Here is an 18,010-nt window from a genome sequence, read left to right on the forward strand (position 1 = left end):
CCTATCACTATCATCTACCATACTTAGTCTTTACTCCAAAAAACGATCTACTGTCCGTTTTTTTTCTTTTTCCGGGGAGCGGTTGCATGTTTTTAAGGGTTACATTCAAGCTCATAGTTCTTGCGTGTTTTTTATAACGATCCAGTCAGTAAAAGTGGCGCGCTCATAATACGTCATCAGGGAGAACGATATTCCGTTTCCAAGTTAAACTTTTATTCTAAATTCGCCGGTTGTAAACAGTCATGCTGCTTCCAGGAGAAGCAACATGGCAGCTGCTTGAATCAGGTTTATGAAACATGACATGACATGCAAGGCCTGTGTTAACTGTCACTCAAATTTTCCCACACAAAGGAAATGCTCTGTACAAAGGGCTTGTTATGACAATTGTCAGCGTCCATATTTTCGACAACTCGTACTGGATCTCCGAGCGGGCGGTGTGGCGAGACACTGAATCAATATCCTTTGTGACAGAGTCGAGCCAGGCTATTGGCTGCCCTCAAGGTGCATTTCCCAGCTCTGAGCAAACGTGAAACCCGCAGAGCCCTCCGACTCTACACCCTGCAACTCCAACTGGCTGATAAACCCCATGAATCGCTTTGGTTTTCCTCTAGCACGCAGGCCCCCTTGGCCCCCGGCCCGTTACAGAACAACTGCAGGAAGGACCACTCTGAACCTGTGATCTCCCTGAGCACAAAGTGGCTGAAGGCAGGAAATTCCTCACAGATTACTGGACAAGCAGGACAGATAATCTGGATGATTTTTTTGGTCGAAGTTAATGTCTATTTCACTGAGTTAAGAGCAACACACCTTTGCCGCTGTGAATTTAAATACTTAAATTTGTACAGGAGACCCTAATGACAGTTTCCTTTAGGACAGTGTTTCTCAATCCTACTCCTGGCTGCCCACTGTCCTGCATATCTTCTGTCTATCCTTCCTTTACCTACCTGACTGAACTCATCAGTGGCACTTTTGATTAGCTGAGCACACCTGATTTAATCAAGCAGCAAGGATAGACAGAAATTACGAAGGACAGTGGGCCGCCAGGAGAGGTTTGAGAAACGCTGCTTTAGGACACTTTTACACAATACATAGATGAAAACACTGAAGAGAGGAGAAAGCAGACATGTCACACTCCCATTTCTTTACCAGTTTAAACAAGCTTTTCTGACAAAGCAGCTTCCTAGCGAGCTATGGTGAGGATGTCTGAAATATGCTTTATTAAAAGGACCCTTTACAGGCAGTAATTGTAAAACAGCATTTCTTTAGAGAAAGTGTTCATTTGGATGTGCAATACTTACCAAGTACTCAGTAGTAAGGCAAATTGTAAAAAAAATCAAATTCTATTCCCAAATTCTATTATTCAGTTTTACGACATACTATTAAACATGCAGAGGAGTCACGTCTTCCTATGAGACACTGCCTCACCACGCCCTTTTTATGCAGCAGGGAGAGGAATGTGGTACACCAAGCAATAAAAATTGTTTTAGTTGGCTCTGAATGGATGCACTTCTGCAGAGAGGAACTCCCTTTAGGGCAGTGGACCATCATGGACTGGCTCCAGGGGAGATTCCCAAAAAACACCAGGCAGCAGACCTCCCTGTGAACAAGGTGGTACCGCAGCACAATTGAGCACGAGAACTCCAGGCCATGCTACCTGCCTCTGCCGGTGGAGACAAAAAAAGCAATACCCATTTAAAACACCCTCTCAACCAGCCGGCTGTGTAACTCACAAATAAGGCTACTTGTGTTGCACTTCAGAGCAACAAACCTTCCCTTGAGAAAATAGTTGTTCCAGCTGTCAATGAACTAAAGGGTCTTGCTGACAGCAGCATCATTACTCTTCAGAAGCCGGCAAAGAAATGGACACACTGGCTTCGGAGAACAACGTATTTGGTGAGCTATCCATACCACAAGATGACATCGGATTTCTCAAACTTTTTTTTACAAGCTTACATAAACAAAGACTCAGAATATGGCCTGTGACAGAGAAGACCTGGAACTTCTGCCGATGTGAGAGGTGAAGTGCGGAGAGCTTGGAAATCCATAATATGCAGGCACTTCATTTATGCAGAGCATCCTCTCTGCTCTTTGGCCTGCAGGGAGAGGATCATTAAGCCGGCTGGCTCGTGTTACAGTGCTGAGACGCCATCCTACAGCCATCTGGCACTAGGCTGACGTAGCACCACCAGCAGATTCTTTGGCCCAGTGTTGCAGCCCCAAGAAGAAATATTTCAGCAGCTGCCTTTTCCCATCTTCGCACAAGCAAATCTAGCTGAATATTGTACATTCTCCAGAGTAATCTGCCTTCATTATAAGGAGGCTGACAAGCACAGGTAAACAGCTGCACTCAAGTGGGCTTCGTTTTAGACATGCCCTGCATGATGCCAAGTCGTGGAGGTCAGCAGGACATTTGACCAAAGATTTTATGAAACAACATGCATCCCAAATCCAGCTGCAATTTACAACCACCTCAATATCCACAGAGTAAAGATTGGTTAACAGAGGAGGGCCATCGGTAACTGGTGGGCAGTGAAGGACTCCCAAAACTCCCATGTTATGTTCATTTCCTTGCTAATGTTAGGATCCTCCAGTGATCATTGGCAGCCTTACATTCTTTAGCTGAGCTCTAAAAGGGAGGGAAGCATCCTGAGGAGGCCATTAAAGCTAACGACCTCTTTAGCCTCCAAAGCTTTGTTAAAGTATTCTGCCAAGCCAGCCCACAGTAGTCGCAGTGCAACTAACGAGAACTCTCTCTGCGCAGAAAGAGCCAATCATCTACTGTGAGACACAACGTCATTAACCAGAGGACAAAAGCCTGAACTGCTTTATTGTCCGCAGCCAAGAAGGGGTTGCATAATCAGTTCTATTTCCCTTTATATTGCATTTTTTACATTGCAAACATGATGGCCATTTCTCTTTGTGCTTTTTTGCTTTTGTTGTTGTTCTAGACCTATAAAGATTAGATTCTGAATGAGCAAGTAGGCAATGCCATAAAGTACACATAAAGTGATGAAACCCCTATTAGGAGATAGTTAACATAAAACATCTGAACGACATCTGACATACACTGTCAGAGATAGATGTCAGAGCCATTATGAAACCAACCCCTGGCATTTGTCTGAATAGACTGGGCGCAGAACAAACCTCAGGAATCCAAATGATGATGATATTACAACAGACGTGAATGATGACTCATGATATGAAATGGGCAAAGGCTAAAGTCCGCATTTGAAGCTGTTGCAACATGCAACTATAAAATTATATTTTCCACTGAGGTCATTAAGGCCATTGGACCGCCACAAAGTCACATAATAAATGTAAATTTTTTTTTTATTCTGAAGCTGAAGTTGCCTCTTATGGTCATTCTCAAAGTGTGACTAATAGCTGAAATTAATCAATAGGTTATTAAATCACAGAAACAATTTTATTAGAATCCCAGGCCTCATTAAACAGCACTGAAAATGTTTAGAAAAACAGCTAATTGTACTGTGTAATTGATTTAAAAAAAACAAACACTGTGGCATTACAAAAGTGTCATTTTTATGGCAACCAAGAAGTTTTCCAAACCACCCTCCCCCCTCCAAGTGGTCACCCCAAGATATTGTCGACAGCCATATATAGAGCTGTTATTCATACATATAAATATTACATTGCATCTTGTCTTATGAAGGTGATATGGGATTGACTTAAAAACACAGATTGCTGAATCATGACAAAGCAGAGCCCCCAGTTATTTGCCCTTGGAATAGGAGGCTCTCTTCTGACAGTGACGCTGGATTCATGTGCCGGGAGTGAGCGGGGGAAGGGACGGCGAGGGGCGGAATAATAAACATTACGACCGTCCACATAAAAAAACACTTCAGTACAAAGACAAACAGGACAGCTTCAGCCCCGCCCTCACCCCCCATCAAACAGTCAAATGTTGATAAATATATTACTAGTTATTAAAGTGCATCTCTTAAAGACTTGTCTCATGATCTTCAGATCTATAGTTTTTTAAATGAGAAAACAGACAAACACAATCAAACCGACAAACGGAAATATAGACTGCATTACATGCATTCGTCCGGTTAAAGCCCCTCCCATCTCCTTGCAGGCGTCTTTTCAAACACTAGCTATGTACATGCTGGGGTTTTTCATTTAGGTTTTCACATTGTTTGGATAGGGGCTCGAGGTTGGGGGGAGGGGGACGGGGTTAGAGGGGGCGCTCGATTTGCATTCTCGTTTCGTACACCTGCCCCCCTCCAGCCGGGAGGGGGAGGTGCAGGGCTGGAGAAAGTGTATGATCTCTGGTCAGAGCTCCTCAGATCTTGGGCAGCTTTGGCGCGGTGATGATGGGGTTGGTCTCCTGCAGGAAGCGGCGGCCGGCACCTTTGTAGTCGTACGAGCAGGCATGGGTCTCTGCATAGCGGTGAGAGGCACAGAAGTTGTTGCCGCACCTGGGAAGGGAGAGGGAGGCAGTCAGCGAGCCTATTGGCTGCCTCTGAAACAGCTGCGGGAGGTGCATATGAACTGCACAGCCCCAAGAGACCATTACTGTAGGCCTAGTGCTGGCGGTATGACCAAAATTTTTATCACGGTATTTTTTAAGATTCTGGCGGTTTCACAGTATATCCTTTATATAGGTCCTTTATATAGGTTTGTGGCTTATTCTATTGTCAGGAGTACATAGAATATAAAAACATTTTTCATCATGTATATAATGAAGGCTTTGATTACTATACGGTTTTCTTGGCCCCACAAAATGATACAATATATGACAGAATCAGAATGCATGAAACAGTTGCAGGATGTAAACAATTTTTATTGTGCAAACTACAAGTAGTAAAAACAGAACTTAAAAAACCGGATATGCTAACAACTTTAACATTGCTTCCTTTTCAAAACAAAATATTTCAAGATAGTTACAAACATTATAAACTGACCTAAAATACTCAAAGTGTTAAAGTATTCAGAGATATTTCTCAAATGTTCTACTGCACAAGTAAGAAACAAGCTTACTATTAATTCACATTATGTTATCCTTCAAGCCAAGGTACTCAAGTATTAAAATGGCTGTCAGTCACAATTCCCTTGGTTCTCCATTTAACAAATAAAACATTCCAACTCCGGTCTCACTTTCTTCATCCTCCATCTGTGTTTTCAGTTCTTTATCTACCGTAGTGACGGATCCTCTCCCAGCTGTTAACAGACTGTTATGCTACCTGGCTAGCTAGCGAGTTGTACCCAGTATGCTGTTTGGCAGTGTAATTTTGTAAACGTACAACTATTAGTCTTACACAGTGGCGGCTGGTGAGCTGGAAACAGGGGAAGCGGAAACCCTACCTTTAAACCCATCATTACTTTCAACAATTACTTAAAACAAATACTTCACAAAATAACACCAATCGTGTAATTAGAATAAATGAATATGCTCAGCGCAGATTGTCTGAAATTTGTGTGCTATTGCGAAAGCGACAGCATGAGATTGTTTAATTGACAAGGATGGCAGTTTGAATAATTAAGTGGCAAGTAATCCCAAAGCTTTCTCTTAAATGTTTCACATTATAGCTTTCTTGTGTTACAAAATTCAAATTACAAAACGGAGCTAAATTTAGTTAAATTGATTTTAGTTAAATTACTGAGAATCAACTTTTAGGTTAGGTTGAGTGCAATGAACAATAACGTTTAGAACACAGACCTCACAAAAGCTGTGATGTGTCATGAGCATTTAACGTAATTTAAATTGATAAATGCCATCCTTGTTAATTAAACAATCTCATGTAGCTTTCACAAGCACACAAACTACAGACAATCTGCTTTTGAAGCCCGGCTGAATGCATAAAAAGTCAAGTGCAGGAGGTGAGTGGGCGGAGTTAATCGTGGTGAAACTGTGAGCGACGCGGAATGGGTGAAATGTGCGTTCGCAACGGTTCGGTTCACGCTCGAGTTAAAAAATGTTCAACTCGAGCGAAAATTTCACCTGGCGAAATTTCACCTGGGAACTGAAATGGCAACCTTCATGGTACAAGCCCTGCTTCTTACCGCTGTGCTGAGCCGCTGCCAAAAAACCCACAAGCCCAGCTATTAACAATTCACTTCAATGTGCTGACACTGCCATGGGTCAACAGCCATCAAGATTTGGAGCAATGTGGGAACAGATCACACTACAGCAGCAGTGGCCAGTGTGCTCTGGAACTGGCTCGGGACGGCTGCTCTCAGACAGGCAATTCCGGCATGAAAAAGCTGCAGGCAGGCAGAGCCATGCAGGAATTTGGCAAGGCTACGGTCTGCGAGGCAAGCCAATGAGCACAGTGGGAGCACCCAACAGCTGAAGGTTCCCCATTTCACACCATTGCATCACACTCAGATCCCCCCCAACAGGGGTGGAGAACAGATCAGACAAAGATGAAGAGCAGAAAACTCCTCCCACAATAATGGCACCTTTTGGAGTAACGGGGCAGTGCAAGCACTGCCAGAATGCAGATGTGTGCTGCTGGTTACGGCGTGTGCCAGCTCAATGGTGTGTCCGCTTAATGCAGTCTGACTAAACATACTGAGATCAAATGATAAGGTTCCACAAAAATTATTCGCCTTACTTTGCCTGCACAAAAATTAGAACAAAGTAAAAGACAAAATGATCCGGGCTGTAATCGGAGCGAGTGGTTATACTTGGACCGGCACATGGGCTTTTTGTAATCCAATTCCAACCTGTGGTCCCAGACTCTACTGCTGGTTTTTAACCTTCAGATTCTTACCTTTTGCTTAATGGATGCTCTTATCCAAAGCAACTTGCATAGCTAACAGTTTCACAGGTTGTCCTTTTATAAAGTGTTACCAGCACTCAAAGCTTGTAACCAGGCTGACTGGTCTTCTTTTATAAAGCTTTACCTGCACTCAAAGCTTGTAGCCAGGCCAGTCTTCTTCCCACACAAGAAGCAGTGCTTGGAGCTCTTCTTCTTTGGAAAAACAGGAGTCTTCACGAGTGGAAGAAGGTAAGTCGGAGTGCCTGAGGAAACAGACAAGCAGTGTCACCTCTGCTCCTTGCTTTTCCATTTTGTATTTTTACTTATGTATTTATTTTTATCACTATTTATTTATTTATTTAAGTAATCTGGTTCGAGTGTCACCAATTTTTATTTTTTGCTGGAACAGCTTTTATAAATGCTGCAGTTCTCATTTTGATCATCATGTACCATGTCCTGTCGTTCATCATGTATAGTGTCTGCAACCACCAACACGTGTATTTAATCTATTTAGCCAGTGGCACACTCTTCTCGCCAGATTATAGCATTATTATCTTCTTATTGATGGACCCCAAGCACTCGGGCTAGCTAGCAGGATCACTGTAACTTTCATCCTAATACTGTTAGCGTGCTCGCCAACACCAAACCTGAAAATCAACTTGACTGCGACGTATCACTCACTACCTTACTGACAAGTAATACAAATACATATAAATAGTTAGCTTAGATCTCAGTGACATGACCCAGCAAACCATGAGTATTATCATATGTATCTTGTCGTAAAACAAAAAACCAATGTCCTTACAGTCTTGGAAAGACTGGAGGTGGGTATGGCCAGATGATCAGAAATAATGCCCTACTGAGTGGTGCACAGCAATTAATTAACCAAAATTTAGGTAATGACTTTGCAGGCACAAATCTGAGACTGTATATAAGCATTGCAACAGCAGATACCCAACATCCATGTGCTAACCAAATGCAAATGGCACACCTTTGTACTTCAGCTTCGCCTCAAATCTGCAGATTGCCACCCTGTTGTGTTTTTCCAGCTTCTAGTAGTGCAGCGCTTTGCAGCGCATGGTAGGAGGAATCCAAACTGAATCTGTCTATTAAATTAGATCCTGTCCCCTTCTGCCAGAAGTCCTGTCTCAACATCCTGCTAACTGTGTTACATTTATGTCATAAGATCAAAGAAAACAGTAAAGTGTCCATGAGAGAACCAATCAGAACACAGCTCAAACCAAGCCAGAGCACTTCTGCTGAAGCGTCTTGTCTTCCAAGCCTCCTGCTCTGTTCTGCTTTCACCCAAAACATTCCTAAAAGAGATCAACCCACAGGCACGCTCATTACGTAATCGACACAGAAAGAGAAATGTCATCACACATAGCACGGTGTCAGTCAAGTGCCCGATAAACGCTGGATTTAATCCTTGCAGATTCAGAAATAATTTTAAAAAAATCAAACAGATCAACACCAGTGCATATAATCTGTTTGCCTTTAAGGCCAGTATGCTCAGAGCCATGTACAGGGAATCAGAGATTTAACTCAAGAAAAGCCACCATGCAAACCTGTTGTGGGAACACATGTATCCAGGAGCCAACTCTCTTGACTCTGTGAGTGGAATCTAGATTGGCTGTTAGCAGGTCCCCTCAACCACTGAGCCAATCAAGGGGTGTGACTTGTGGAGCACCTGAGCCTCTGTGTGAAGCTAACTCTCCAGCAGCCTTACAGATGGCACTTTCAGTTTTTGCTTTTCAACCAAACTTAAAAAGACTAAAAAGAGGCAAAGCCACCGTGAGCCATCCCAAAACATGACTGTCCGCACATGTAAATTAGCATTGCTTATGCACAGATAGTCAAACACAAGCATGACCACATGAGGAGGCAGTGTTGTGGTAAAATGGAACCTTGAGCCAATAATGTATATTTGTTTCTCACAGACTGTTAAATACAAACTAAACCAAACATGGTTTGTTTGCCTTTTATTGTGAAAAAAGAGGTGGCATCGACAACCACCTAAGTGTTCCATTTATTTCACTTTCCCAGCACAAACTGAAAGCAGATTCACAATGGCCATCTCCACCCTCCCTGCCCTTGTATGTCTGGCGTGGTAAAGAATGGTTATCTAGCACAGAGGTATTGCTGATCCTTATCGTTGCATTCACTACTTATAGGCCTTACCTCAAAACTGTGCAACTCACCCCTGAACCTCGCACCTATTTTCCACCACGCTCCACATTGAGAGGATGTTTCACCCTCATGCCACACACCAATAAGTCAGACCAATGGCATGCTTTATACATTTTTGCAATGTATGATAGCACATTACTTTCTTCCTGGGGGTGGGGGGACAAAAACATTCAGTTAAGCAGCTAGCCAAGGCAATGCTGTAAGGGACAGTGAAGTTCCGTCATCTGGACTCTCAGAGGCAAAGTCAATATTTATATTTTGAGAGAAATGCTCCCTAAACATTTACAGGAACAGTATGAGAACAGTTAGGGTATCCAAGAGGGCTGTAATCATTTCAGAGCTGGCACAGAATCACTGAGGGAAAATAGAGGTTGATGGAAAATAAAGTCATACACAGATGTTATACAAGTCACCAATCAGCAGTCCTATGTTAAATAAAGTGCGTGTTAACAGCGCGTAAACTAGATTAACAGGCACCTTTCTCCATGAACTATTTCACAGATTACAGTTTACACTGGATGTCTGAATGTTTCCTGCAGTTTGGAATTCAAACCTGTGACCATTTCACGCTATGTTAGCTTGATAACGGGTGTTACTGCAGTTTGGGATTCATATCTTTAACCCTCTGGGTGTAAGGCCAGTCCATTCAGCTCTACGCTGCACTGACACACAACACTCCCTTGTGGGTGTGAGGTTTGTGTTGTTTTCTTCTCTCTGAATCCTGCTGGGGCTCTGCTTTTGATAGCTTTTAATATTTAAAGCATTTGCTTCTTGAACTCTTTTTAAATATTAAATTTCTGCTCTTCTGGTGCAGTGTCAATGCATCATCTTCTAGCTGACAGGGTACAGTACAGAACAGTAGTGTTTGCTGTTGTACTGACCCAGGGTCAATGCTCTGTTCCAGTCATGACCCTGTAGGCCTGAGTGAGGTGCTACTGGAGCTACAGTTGAAGTCGGAAGTTTACATACACCTTAGCCAAATATATTTGCCCCCATTGCCCCCCCCCCCCCCCCCCCCAGCAGCTGAAATATGTCACTACAATGAGTCTAAAATATGTCCAAAATTAACCTAATTAATTACATGCTTTGTGATTAATTAAACTAATCACATATATCAATATTTGCCGTGAGAAGCATTTAAAAAAATATTCCTAGCTAGCCTGCAGTTGGGTATGATAAACAATGGCTAGCTAGCAATCCTACCGTATATCTAGCCCGTCCATGTTTGCTAAAAAGTAGCTCGCTAGCCTGTAGTGGGCTGATTAAAAGTGGCTTGTTTGCCTACTGTGAAGCTAACCTTTATATGTACGATAAAAAGTAGCCTGCGACCCTGCTGGGTATGTAAAGTAGCTAGCTAGCCTTTTCGTGTATGATAAAAAGCAGGAAGCTAGCTAGCTAGCTAACTAACCTGCAGTCCAGAAACCATTTATGTGTTGCTTGACAACACATGTAAATGTAATCATGAAGGAACTATTTTTGTCGGCGGAGCAGAATAAATGACAAAAACATAATTTGTTGTCTCAAATTATCGTTACTTGATAAACAGCCTTGTTTGTAGAACTGTTGCATAAAAGCAACATCACACTCGAGGCTGTGCTGTTATACTGAATATCAGCACGGCTGTGATTCGGTCATAGCCGAACCCAATTGTGTGCGTGTGTGCACGCTATTGGTTGGATATGAGTACGCATATTTCATAGTTTTCAATTTAACACGAAATTAGCTCATGTGTACACTAAATGTTTTAAAAGGGTAGATGGAAAATGAAAGCCTAACAGTATAATATAAACAAATTGATTGTGTGAAAGACAAATACCCTACGTAAGTCTATAGGCGTGTTTCCATTGGAACGGGGCTGGGGTAGTTTTACGGGGCCGGGCCATTTACAGGGTGGACCCCTTCCTCGGTCCTTTCAGCCGTTGTGTCTCCATTAGGAAAGTAAAGACCCCGGTAGGACCCACTGGCCTTTGGTATTGACGTAATCATTCTTTGACAGTTTTGATTGCAACATAATCGTTTTGCGACAGTTTCGATGCGACATCAACATAAAACACCGAGTAGGCATGAAAAACAAACTAGAACGATGAGATCAACATGGAAGGAGCCGAGACGGTTGCTGTACCGCTGCTACTCGCTTCTGGTGAGATAGACGCTTCTCAACGTCTTGTTGTGTTAACGTCATCGCCCGCCTACAGCATATCCAATCAGCGTTGAGTCAACACCACGCCCCACTTAGCACTTTTTTTGGGGCTGCGCGAAGTAGCTACCCCAAGGCAGGGTCTTGCCTCAGCCCCGTAATGGTTCCTAAAAAATCTCGTTGCGGGCCGGCCCTGGCCAATGGAGACACGCGCCACTGGCCCCGGCCCCGTAAAACTACCCCAGCCCCGTTCCAATGGAAGCACGCCTTATGTGTGATATAATACAAAGTGGTCAGAAACTGATTTGATGCGCTGTGTTGTTTGGCTTTATGGCAAGCTTGGCACTATTGTCTTCTGTTACTGTATGTATATACGCAACATGCCACGCAATAGTTGTACTGTGTACTGACATCAGTTAAAAATGTTTGCTCCCCCCAGCCCAAATGTCAAACTCCGCCTATGATTTCAATACGAATTAACATCACACTAACACATACAGGTTACACAAACTGTTAGCCAGCTGGTGGACACTTAATTAGCTAATATTTAAGCCGTGTTTAACGAGCTAAGAGAGCTAGCTAGGCAACATTACCCAGATGACTGTGAGGTGTGAGATCGAAGTAACGTTAGCTCACTCGATGACAGTAGCAACACGATTTACATATGAATGGGCAACATTTCAACAAGAAAGACCATCAGACTAACACATACAGGGTACATAAACTGTGGGCAAGGAGTGCACTTTTGAACTGATAGCAGGAAAACAACCGATAAAGCCAATATTCTACTTCATCTAAAGTTATCTTTAACTGACATAACTGGGGGGAACTGTTTGCTTACCCAACCAAGCCTCATTTTCATTTTCAATATGGCTGCAAGGTGAAAAAGGCAAATACCTTGACTTTGTTGTCCTTAAGCCATTTTGCCACAACTTTGGAAGTATGCTTGGGGTCACTGTCCATTTGGAAGACCCATTTGTGACCAAGCTTTAACTTCCTGACTGATGTCTTGAGATGTTGCCTCAATATTTCCATACAATTTTCCTTCCTCATGATGCCATCTATTTTGTGAAATGCACCAGTCCCTCCTGCAGCAAAGCACCTCCCCACAACATGATGCTGCCACCTCCGTGCTTTACGGTTGGGATGGTGTTCTTCGGCTTACAAGGCTCCCCCTTATTCCTCCAAAGGTAACGATGGTCATTATAGCCAAACAGTTCAATTTTTGTTTCATCAGACCAGAGTACATTTCTCCAAAAAGTAAGATCTTTGTCCCCATGTGCAATTGCATTCATTTTCTGGAATTTTCCAAGTTGTTTAAAGGCACAGTCAACTTAGTGTACTTCTGACCCACTGGAATTGTGATACAGTGAATTATAAGTGAAATAATCTGTCTGTAAACAATTGTTGGAAAAATTACTTGTATCATGTACAAAGTAGATGTCCTAACCGACTTGCCAAAAGTATAGTTTGTTAACATGAAATCTATGGAGTGGTTAAAAAATGACTTCAACCTAAGTGTATGTGAACTTCTGACTTCAATTGTAGTTCTATCAACTCTGAATGTCTCTTTTTCCTCACTAGTGGAACAGTAGGCAGGCCCAACCATAAACTTCTGGCTACAGCTGCTTTTCCATTTTCCAAACAGTGACCATGTGATGTGGCACTGTGCCTTTTCCATCCTGTAAGGAGGGCACTGCTTTCAAACTGGAGGCAGGGCCAAGTGCAGGGCTGCAGGACCATGTGACCAAGTAGTTCTGTCAGTCCTATGCATTACCTGAAAAGAACTTAGCTGGTGTTCAGTTTAGCTGGAGGGGCAGAAGCCTCATCTCTCTGCCAGAGTAAGAGGAGTGTTTATACAAAGGCCTCAGGGGTTAGACAGAAAGCAGTACTTTAGTACCATTTACAGCAAGCAACAGACTTGGAGCACTTTCTACCAACAACCGTTCTACAATTCTAGCAAAATCTAAGCATGACTTTTCACTGGCTATTCTAAGAATGGATCATTCGAGAGTTCATTCGTACTGTTAGCAACAGAAGTATTAACATTGTTTAGAGACCAATTATTGAAACTTTCATCTCTCTGTACAGGCAGACCGTCAGTCATCTTGTTACAGAAACACACCATGTCACAACCTCCCCAGACTGGTAGGGGTGGGGAAGTGGGCGGGAAGGGTTCAATAATTTCCTTAACAATTGAGTAATTAAAAGAACGAAACAGTGCAGGCCACAATAGTGGCCTACGTGGCTGGGCTTGCCCACCTTATGATATAGCATGTTGAGACAACACACAAGACTTTCTCTACACCTCTTATGCAGTTTTTCTTAAACATGTAAAAACAATACACTTTATTTAATAACTCTAAAAATTATGACAGGCTGAAGGTGAAGTTAAAGTTTAAGGATAAGAAAGCAGTAAGAGAAAAAATAAGATAAATATAGATAAGAAAGATTAAGATATATAAAGATATAAAGATAAGAAAGGTTAAGAAAAGGGCTTGAAATCAAAGCTCAGCTACCACTTCATTGTGGTACCGCTTCATTCCTGCGGAGGGGCACTTAACAAGCCCAGAGTTATGTGACGATTAATGTAGCTGGAGAGATTTTCAGAGATGAGAGGAGCCTCCCTGGCTCCACCTGGAAGTGACTGGCTTCACAGTGCTGTCAACCACAGCTCACCCCAAACACCAGGCTTCAGCAGATCACATGGAAATTGTGCCTGACTGTCGAGGAAGTCGTGGGCCTGAGCGAGGCTTCATTTTCACAGCCGATAAAAGCACCTCTGGTTCTGTGTAAACGATGGAGGCTTTTTACTGTTGCTTCAGCCCTCTGGGGCTCTGGAATAAAGATGCTTGTTAATACGGCCGCAGTCACTCACCCATTCTTCTTATTGAGCTGGAGGGGCCTCCATTTGAGCCATTTGCAGACTGAAATAAGAGGAGTTTTGTCAAAATGGAAGAAAATAAAGTACTACGCTGTATAATACTGCTTCGAACTTGGCAATGAAACTTAACTTTAATGTATTATTTATGCAGAGAACTTAAGTATAAAAGGTTTAACTGGATTTTAAAAGACACCTAGTGCTATTCTTCGACAAATTAAAGGTAATTTGCCATACAGCTTCCCTTTTAATTATATAACTAGATCTTTAATTTTAAAGCAGTATGTTACTTCGGGAACTGGACTTATTACCATAGAGATGCAGGTTCAAATGCTGCATGGGGCACTGTTGTTGTAATACCCTTGACCAAAGCACCTGGATAACTTCAGTAAATACATCTGTATTAATGCATAATGAAAAAAGGTACAAACGTCACTTGGGCTACAAGTGTCAGCTGTCAGCTATACAAATGAACAGAAACTCAAAAGACTGCGAAAAAATCAGACCCCAGGACCCCTAGCTTAGCTTGATATGCAATGCAGACTACAAGCCTACCAGACCAAAGGCTTCGAAAAAGCACATTTGAAAATTTACGGTTTGTCCAACAAAACATTTTATCAGGGTTTCACAGTCCTGCAGAGCCAGCCAAGCTACAGGACTCATGACATGCAAAGCACAGAGAATGCACAAATTCATAGGGCCTGCGACGTTAATCACATACTAATAACCGCAAAGCGTCCTGCATATCAGTACTGCTGTCAACTCAAGCCACTGCTCGACTGCATTTAGACTCAGTCCTTACAACCTCCTCTGCTCCCCTGGATTCAGTTTCTTTTCTGAATATACACAGACGCAACATTGTGCACAGGAATAATCCAACAAAACCTTAAGAACTCTGATCTATGACTGAACTCTGCTATAATATTTCAAGTTAAACAAAGGAATCGATGATGTTTCTCAAATTACGATCAAGCCATGTACCATGTGCCACTCCTCGGTCCTACTGTTAAAACCATAATCATCCTTTATAGCAATGGTATAAACTGCGGACTGTGTGACGATGACAGAAATATGCGGGCTAACTTGGCCTCTCTAAAATGACTCAGCTGGGAGGCCTTTGAGTGGCAGAAAGCTCTGATTGGTGGCTTACCGTGTAGGAGTTGGGGGGACCCAATACGGGCACGGCTTTCCTTAGCAGGTCCTCCTGGAACAGGTGGATGTTGGTGGACAGGGGCACACCTGCGGAGCATAGCCTCCCCAGTCCCACATGTGAGCCTGGCCCAGGACCGCCCTCCCGGGTCCGGGTACGGGACAGTGACGCCAGGAGCCCTGTGTTGCTGAATGACCCCAGCGGGTCCTTGGCCACCTTGCCAGCTGTGCTGGTTATGCTCCGTGCCTCTTGTTTGGATAACAACTCGGGCCGCCTACTCGGTGATTCCATCCGGACGCCCTGGATGCGGGCAGCAGTGAGGGTGGGGCAGTCCTCAGCCTTGAGGAAGGCGCGGGAGCAGGTGGGCCACAGCGAAGTGGCAGCGAACTCAAAGGGTGGAGGCAGCCTCTGGGGGGAGCCAGGGGCCAGCGGGGGGTTGGGGGAGGCGCAGAAGGACCCGAGCTGTGCCCTCGCGGGCTTGCGGCACACCCGGCGGGCCCCCACCGGCCAGGCATCCACCGAGTCAGAACTGATGACCTGAGACAGCAGGGGCGCAGCAGGGAGCTGCTCGGCCACCGCCCCCAGTGCACCCCTGCCCCCCATCTCCTGGCCCGGGAGGTTCAGGCTGAGGGGATCCGCCCCTGTGTCACTAAAAGGGAGGGCCGTATGGGGGTCTGCCAGGGTGGACTCCTCTATCAGCGCCACCCCGCCCACCTTCGGCTCCGCCTCCTCCATGGAGCCGTCGGGTACACCCCTGCTGGACAGAACAGAGAGGGGTGGGAGGAGGTGGTCTTTCAGCAGCTTAGGCCCACCCACTTCCAGGCGGGACACCTTGGGAGGGGGCCGGATTTTGCTGAGGGTGGGGCATTCCCAGGGCTCCTCCTCCTCCTGGATGAGGTCCTGGCTGGTTGGAGCAGGGGCGGGGAAGGGAAGGGGTGAGAGAGCCAGGTGGCCGGGGCCAACTTTGTTGGGTTGCTGGTCCCTAACTGCAGGTAGTTGCACTGTGGGGGCCAGGGGCTGGCCGATCTGTGGGAGGACACGGAACGGCTGGTGGTGGCGGCTGGGGGCCAGGTTGCTGCTGCAGGGCCTCGCCCCTCCTGGGGGCCTCGGCTTCAGCTTTGCAGTCTTCTTGGGCTGGAGAGAGCACAAAAAACACACACACAAACTGACATCATCCCCCACTTCCCATAAGCCAACAACCAATAAAATACCAAACAGAAATCTCCAATGCAGCACTATTCCTGTTGATTGTGGTGTCAAAGTGTGAATAATTCCTTCAATATGCGGTTCCGCTCAGACTATGGTACTTTCTTTATTGGTTAATCAGAAATATTTAAACAGCATTGGCAGAGGTGACATTTTCACAGCCAGCTGGAAAAGTATTCATTTTCTGTCTTATCTTGCAGTAAATGCAATCATATGCTTAAGGGAAGGAGAGAAATTAGCCTCATGGAACCAATCCAAATAATTTCCATATCTTGTAGCATTTTATGTGAATACAGCAGCACCAGGGTTGATCCAACACTAATGACAGAACCTTTGAATTCCAAGGCTTGAGGGGATTCACCCTGCATTAGTTTGAGGGGGAAGGATGTGCATGTGCAACACATTCAAGACGTCCAGACCATGTCTAGTTGGTGATTCTGGGCCTGCGCTGGGGTTGGATTGCTGACTCTCGTCTACATTGGGCTTGGTTGGCGAGTACAGTCTATGTTGGGGTTGACTGCCAACTATGGGCTATGTTGAGCTCAGATGGCAGTTACAGCCTGAACTGCAGTCAATTAGACACCATGGCTGAAGCTGTGGTCGGTTTGGACTATGGTTAACATTCAATTTCATGCCCATACCTTCTTGTTGAGGTTCATGCTCTCCATCTTGGCCTTAAGCAGCTTCATCTTGCTCATGGTGATGGAGTTCTCCAAAGCCTGCTGGCCCAAAGCTGCACCATCACCCTCTTCCTCATCCTCTTCCTCCGCGTACAGGTTATAGACCGAGCCGCCACTGAAACCACACACAAAGTCACCATGTTCCCCTCTTCCTCCTCAGCTCAGCATACCCTCTAAATCAAGGTTGTGCTGCAGAGCGACAGCATTTTCTCACAACAGCTATCTGATTATCTGAAATAAAAACTACCCATTGCAGATCAGCTCTTGAGCTTTTCCCTCCCCTGTACACATTGAACGTAACACTTCAAAACCGAGCTGCTCCTTCCTTTGCAAGACTATTGCCTTCCAAAGACATTTCAGCAGCTTAGGTTGTACATCCTGTCCCAGCTGCAGTGAACCACCCAAACAGCATCAGAAAAACCAAAGTGATGCAGTTTCAAAGAGAGCAATGTTCTCTCAAGAGCCCATGAAAATATTTGCAGTGGCCGTCAAACCACACAGAATTTGCAACTTGAAAGCATTACTGAACAGACAGTTAGTGTACACCACACACGAAAAAAGGCTGTGGGAAGCTTGTGTACTTTGAAGTAGGAGCATTTCCTGAGAACACTGCACATCCTGGTAATATTAGCCTTTTTGTAAATCTTAGCTAATAACCGTTATATTGACATTTGTAATCTAAAGCTGAGTTGACTATTACAGCTAGCTGTGGCCAGTGAGTGGAACGGCAAAGGCTTTTAGCATTTCAGCTCATTTAGGAAAGGAAAATGAATTCTGTTACATAGTAGGCAGCTGTCAGATGTAGGAGAGCTCTTACTTCAATGAGCCAAGCCTGCCTTTAAAGAGCATTTTGAGCGTTTGACTCAGAACCAGTTAAAATGCTGTATCATCATATGGTTTGTCAGATTTACATTTACGTTATGCACACTTAATATTTATACATGTCACCAGTTATGTGCAATTTACATTTACACTTTATCAACAAGGACAAAATGAAATGTTACTTTGAAACGGGGAAGCAATTGCCCCTGCCAAATGCCA

At 44.2% G+C, this 18,010-nt stretch overlaps 1 protein-coding gene across 1 annotated transcript in view; it reads right to left on the reverse strand.

Annotated features, from left to right (window-relative positions):
• Nucleotides 1–3,440: 3,440 nt before the first annotated feature.
• zfand4 (zinc finger, AN1-type domain 4) overlaps nt 3,441–18,010 on the reverse strand; it is a 32,477-nt gene continuing 17,907 nt past the window's right edge. Inside the window, exons 6-10 of the mRNA XM_036546741.1 lie at nt 16,931–17,084; nt 15,084–16,217; nt 13,931–13,979; nt 6,871–6,988; nt 3,441–4,439 (exon numbers count right to left, since the gene is read on the reverse strand). Coding sequence (XP_036402634.1) covers nt 4,304–4,439; nt 6,871–6,988; nt 13,931–13,979; nt 15,084–16,217; nt 16,931–17,084 — 1,591 coding nt within the window. The 3' untranslated portion in view covers nt 3,441–4,303. The remainder of the gene's footprint in view (nt 4,440–6,870; nt 6,989–13,930; nt 13,980–15,083; nt 16,218–16,930; nt 17,085–18,010) is intronic.

This window comes from Megalops cyprinoides, chromosome 15, assembly GCF_013368585.1.
Source record: "Megalops cyprinoides isolate fMegCyp1 chromosome 15, fMegCyp1.pri, whole genome shotgun sequence".
NCBI lineage: Eukaryota > Metazoa > Chordata > Actinopteri > Elopiformes > Megalopidae > Megalops > Megalops cyprinoides.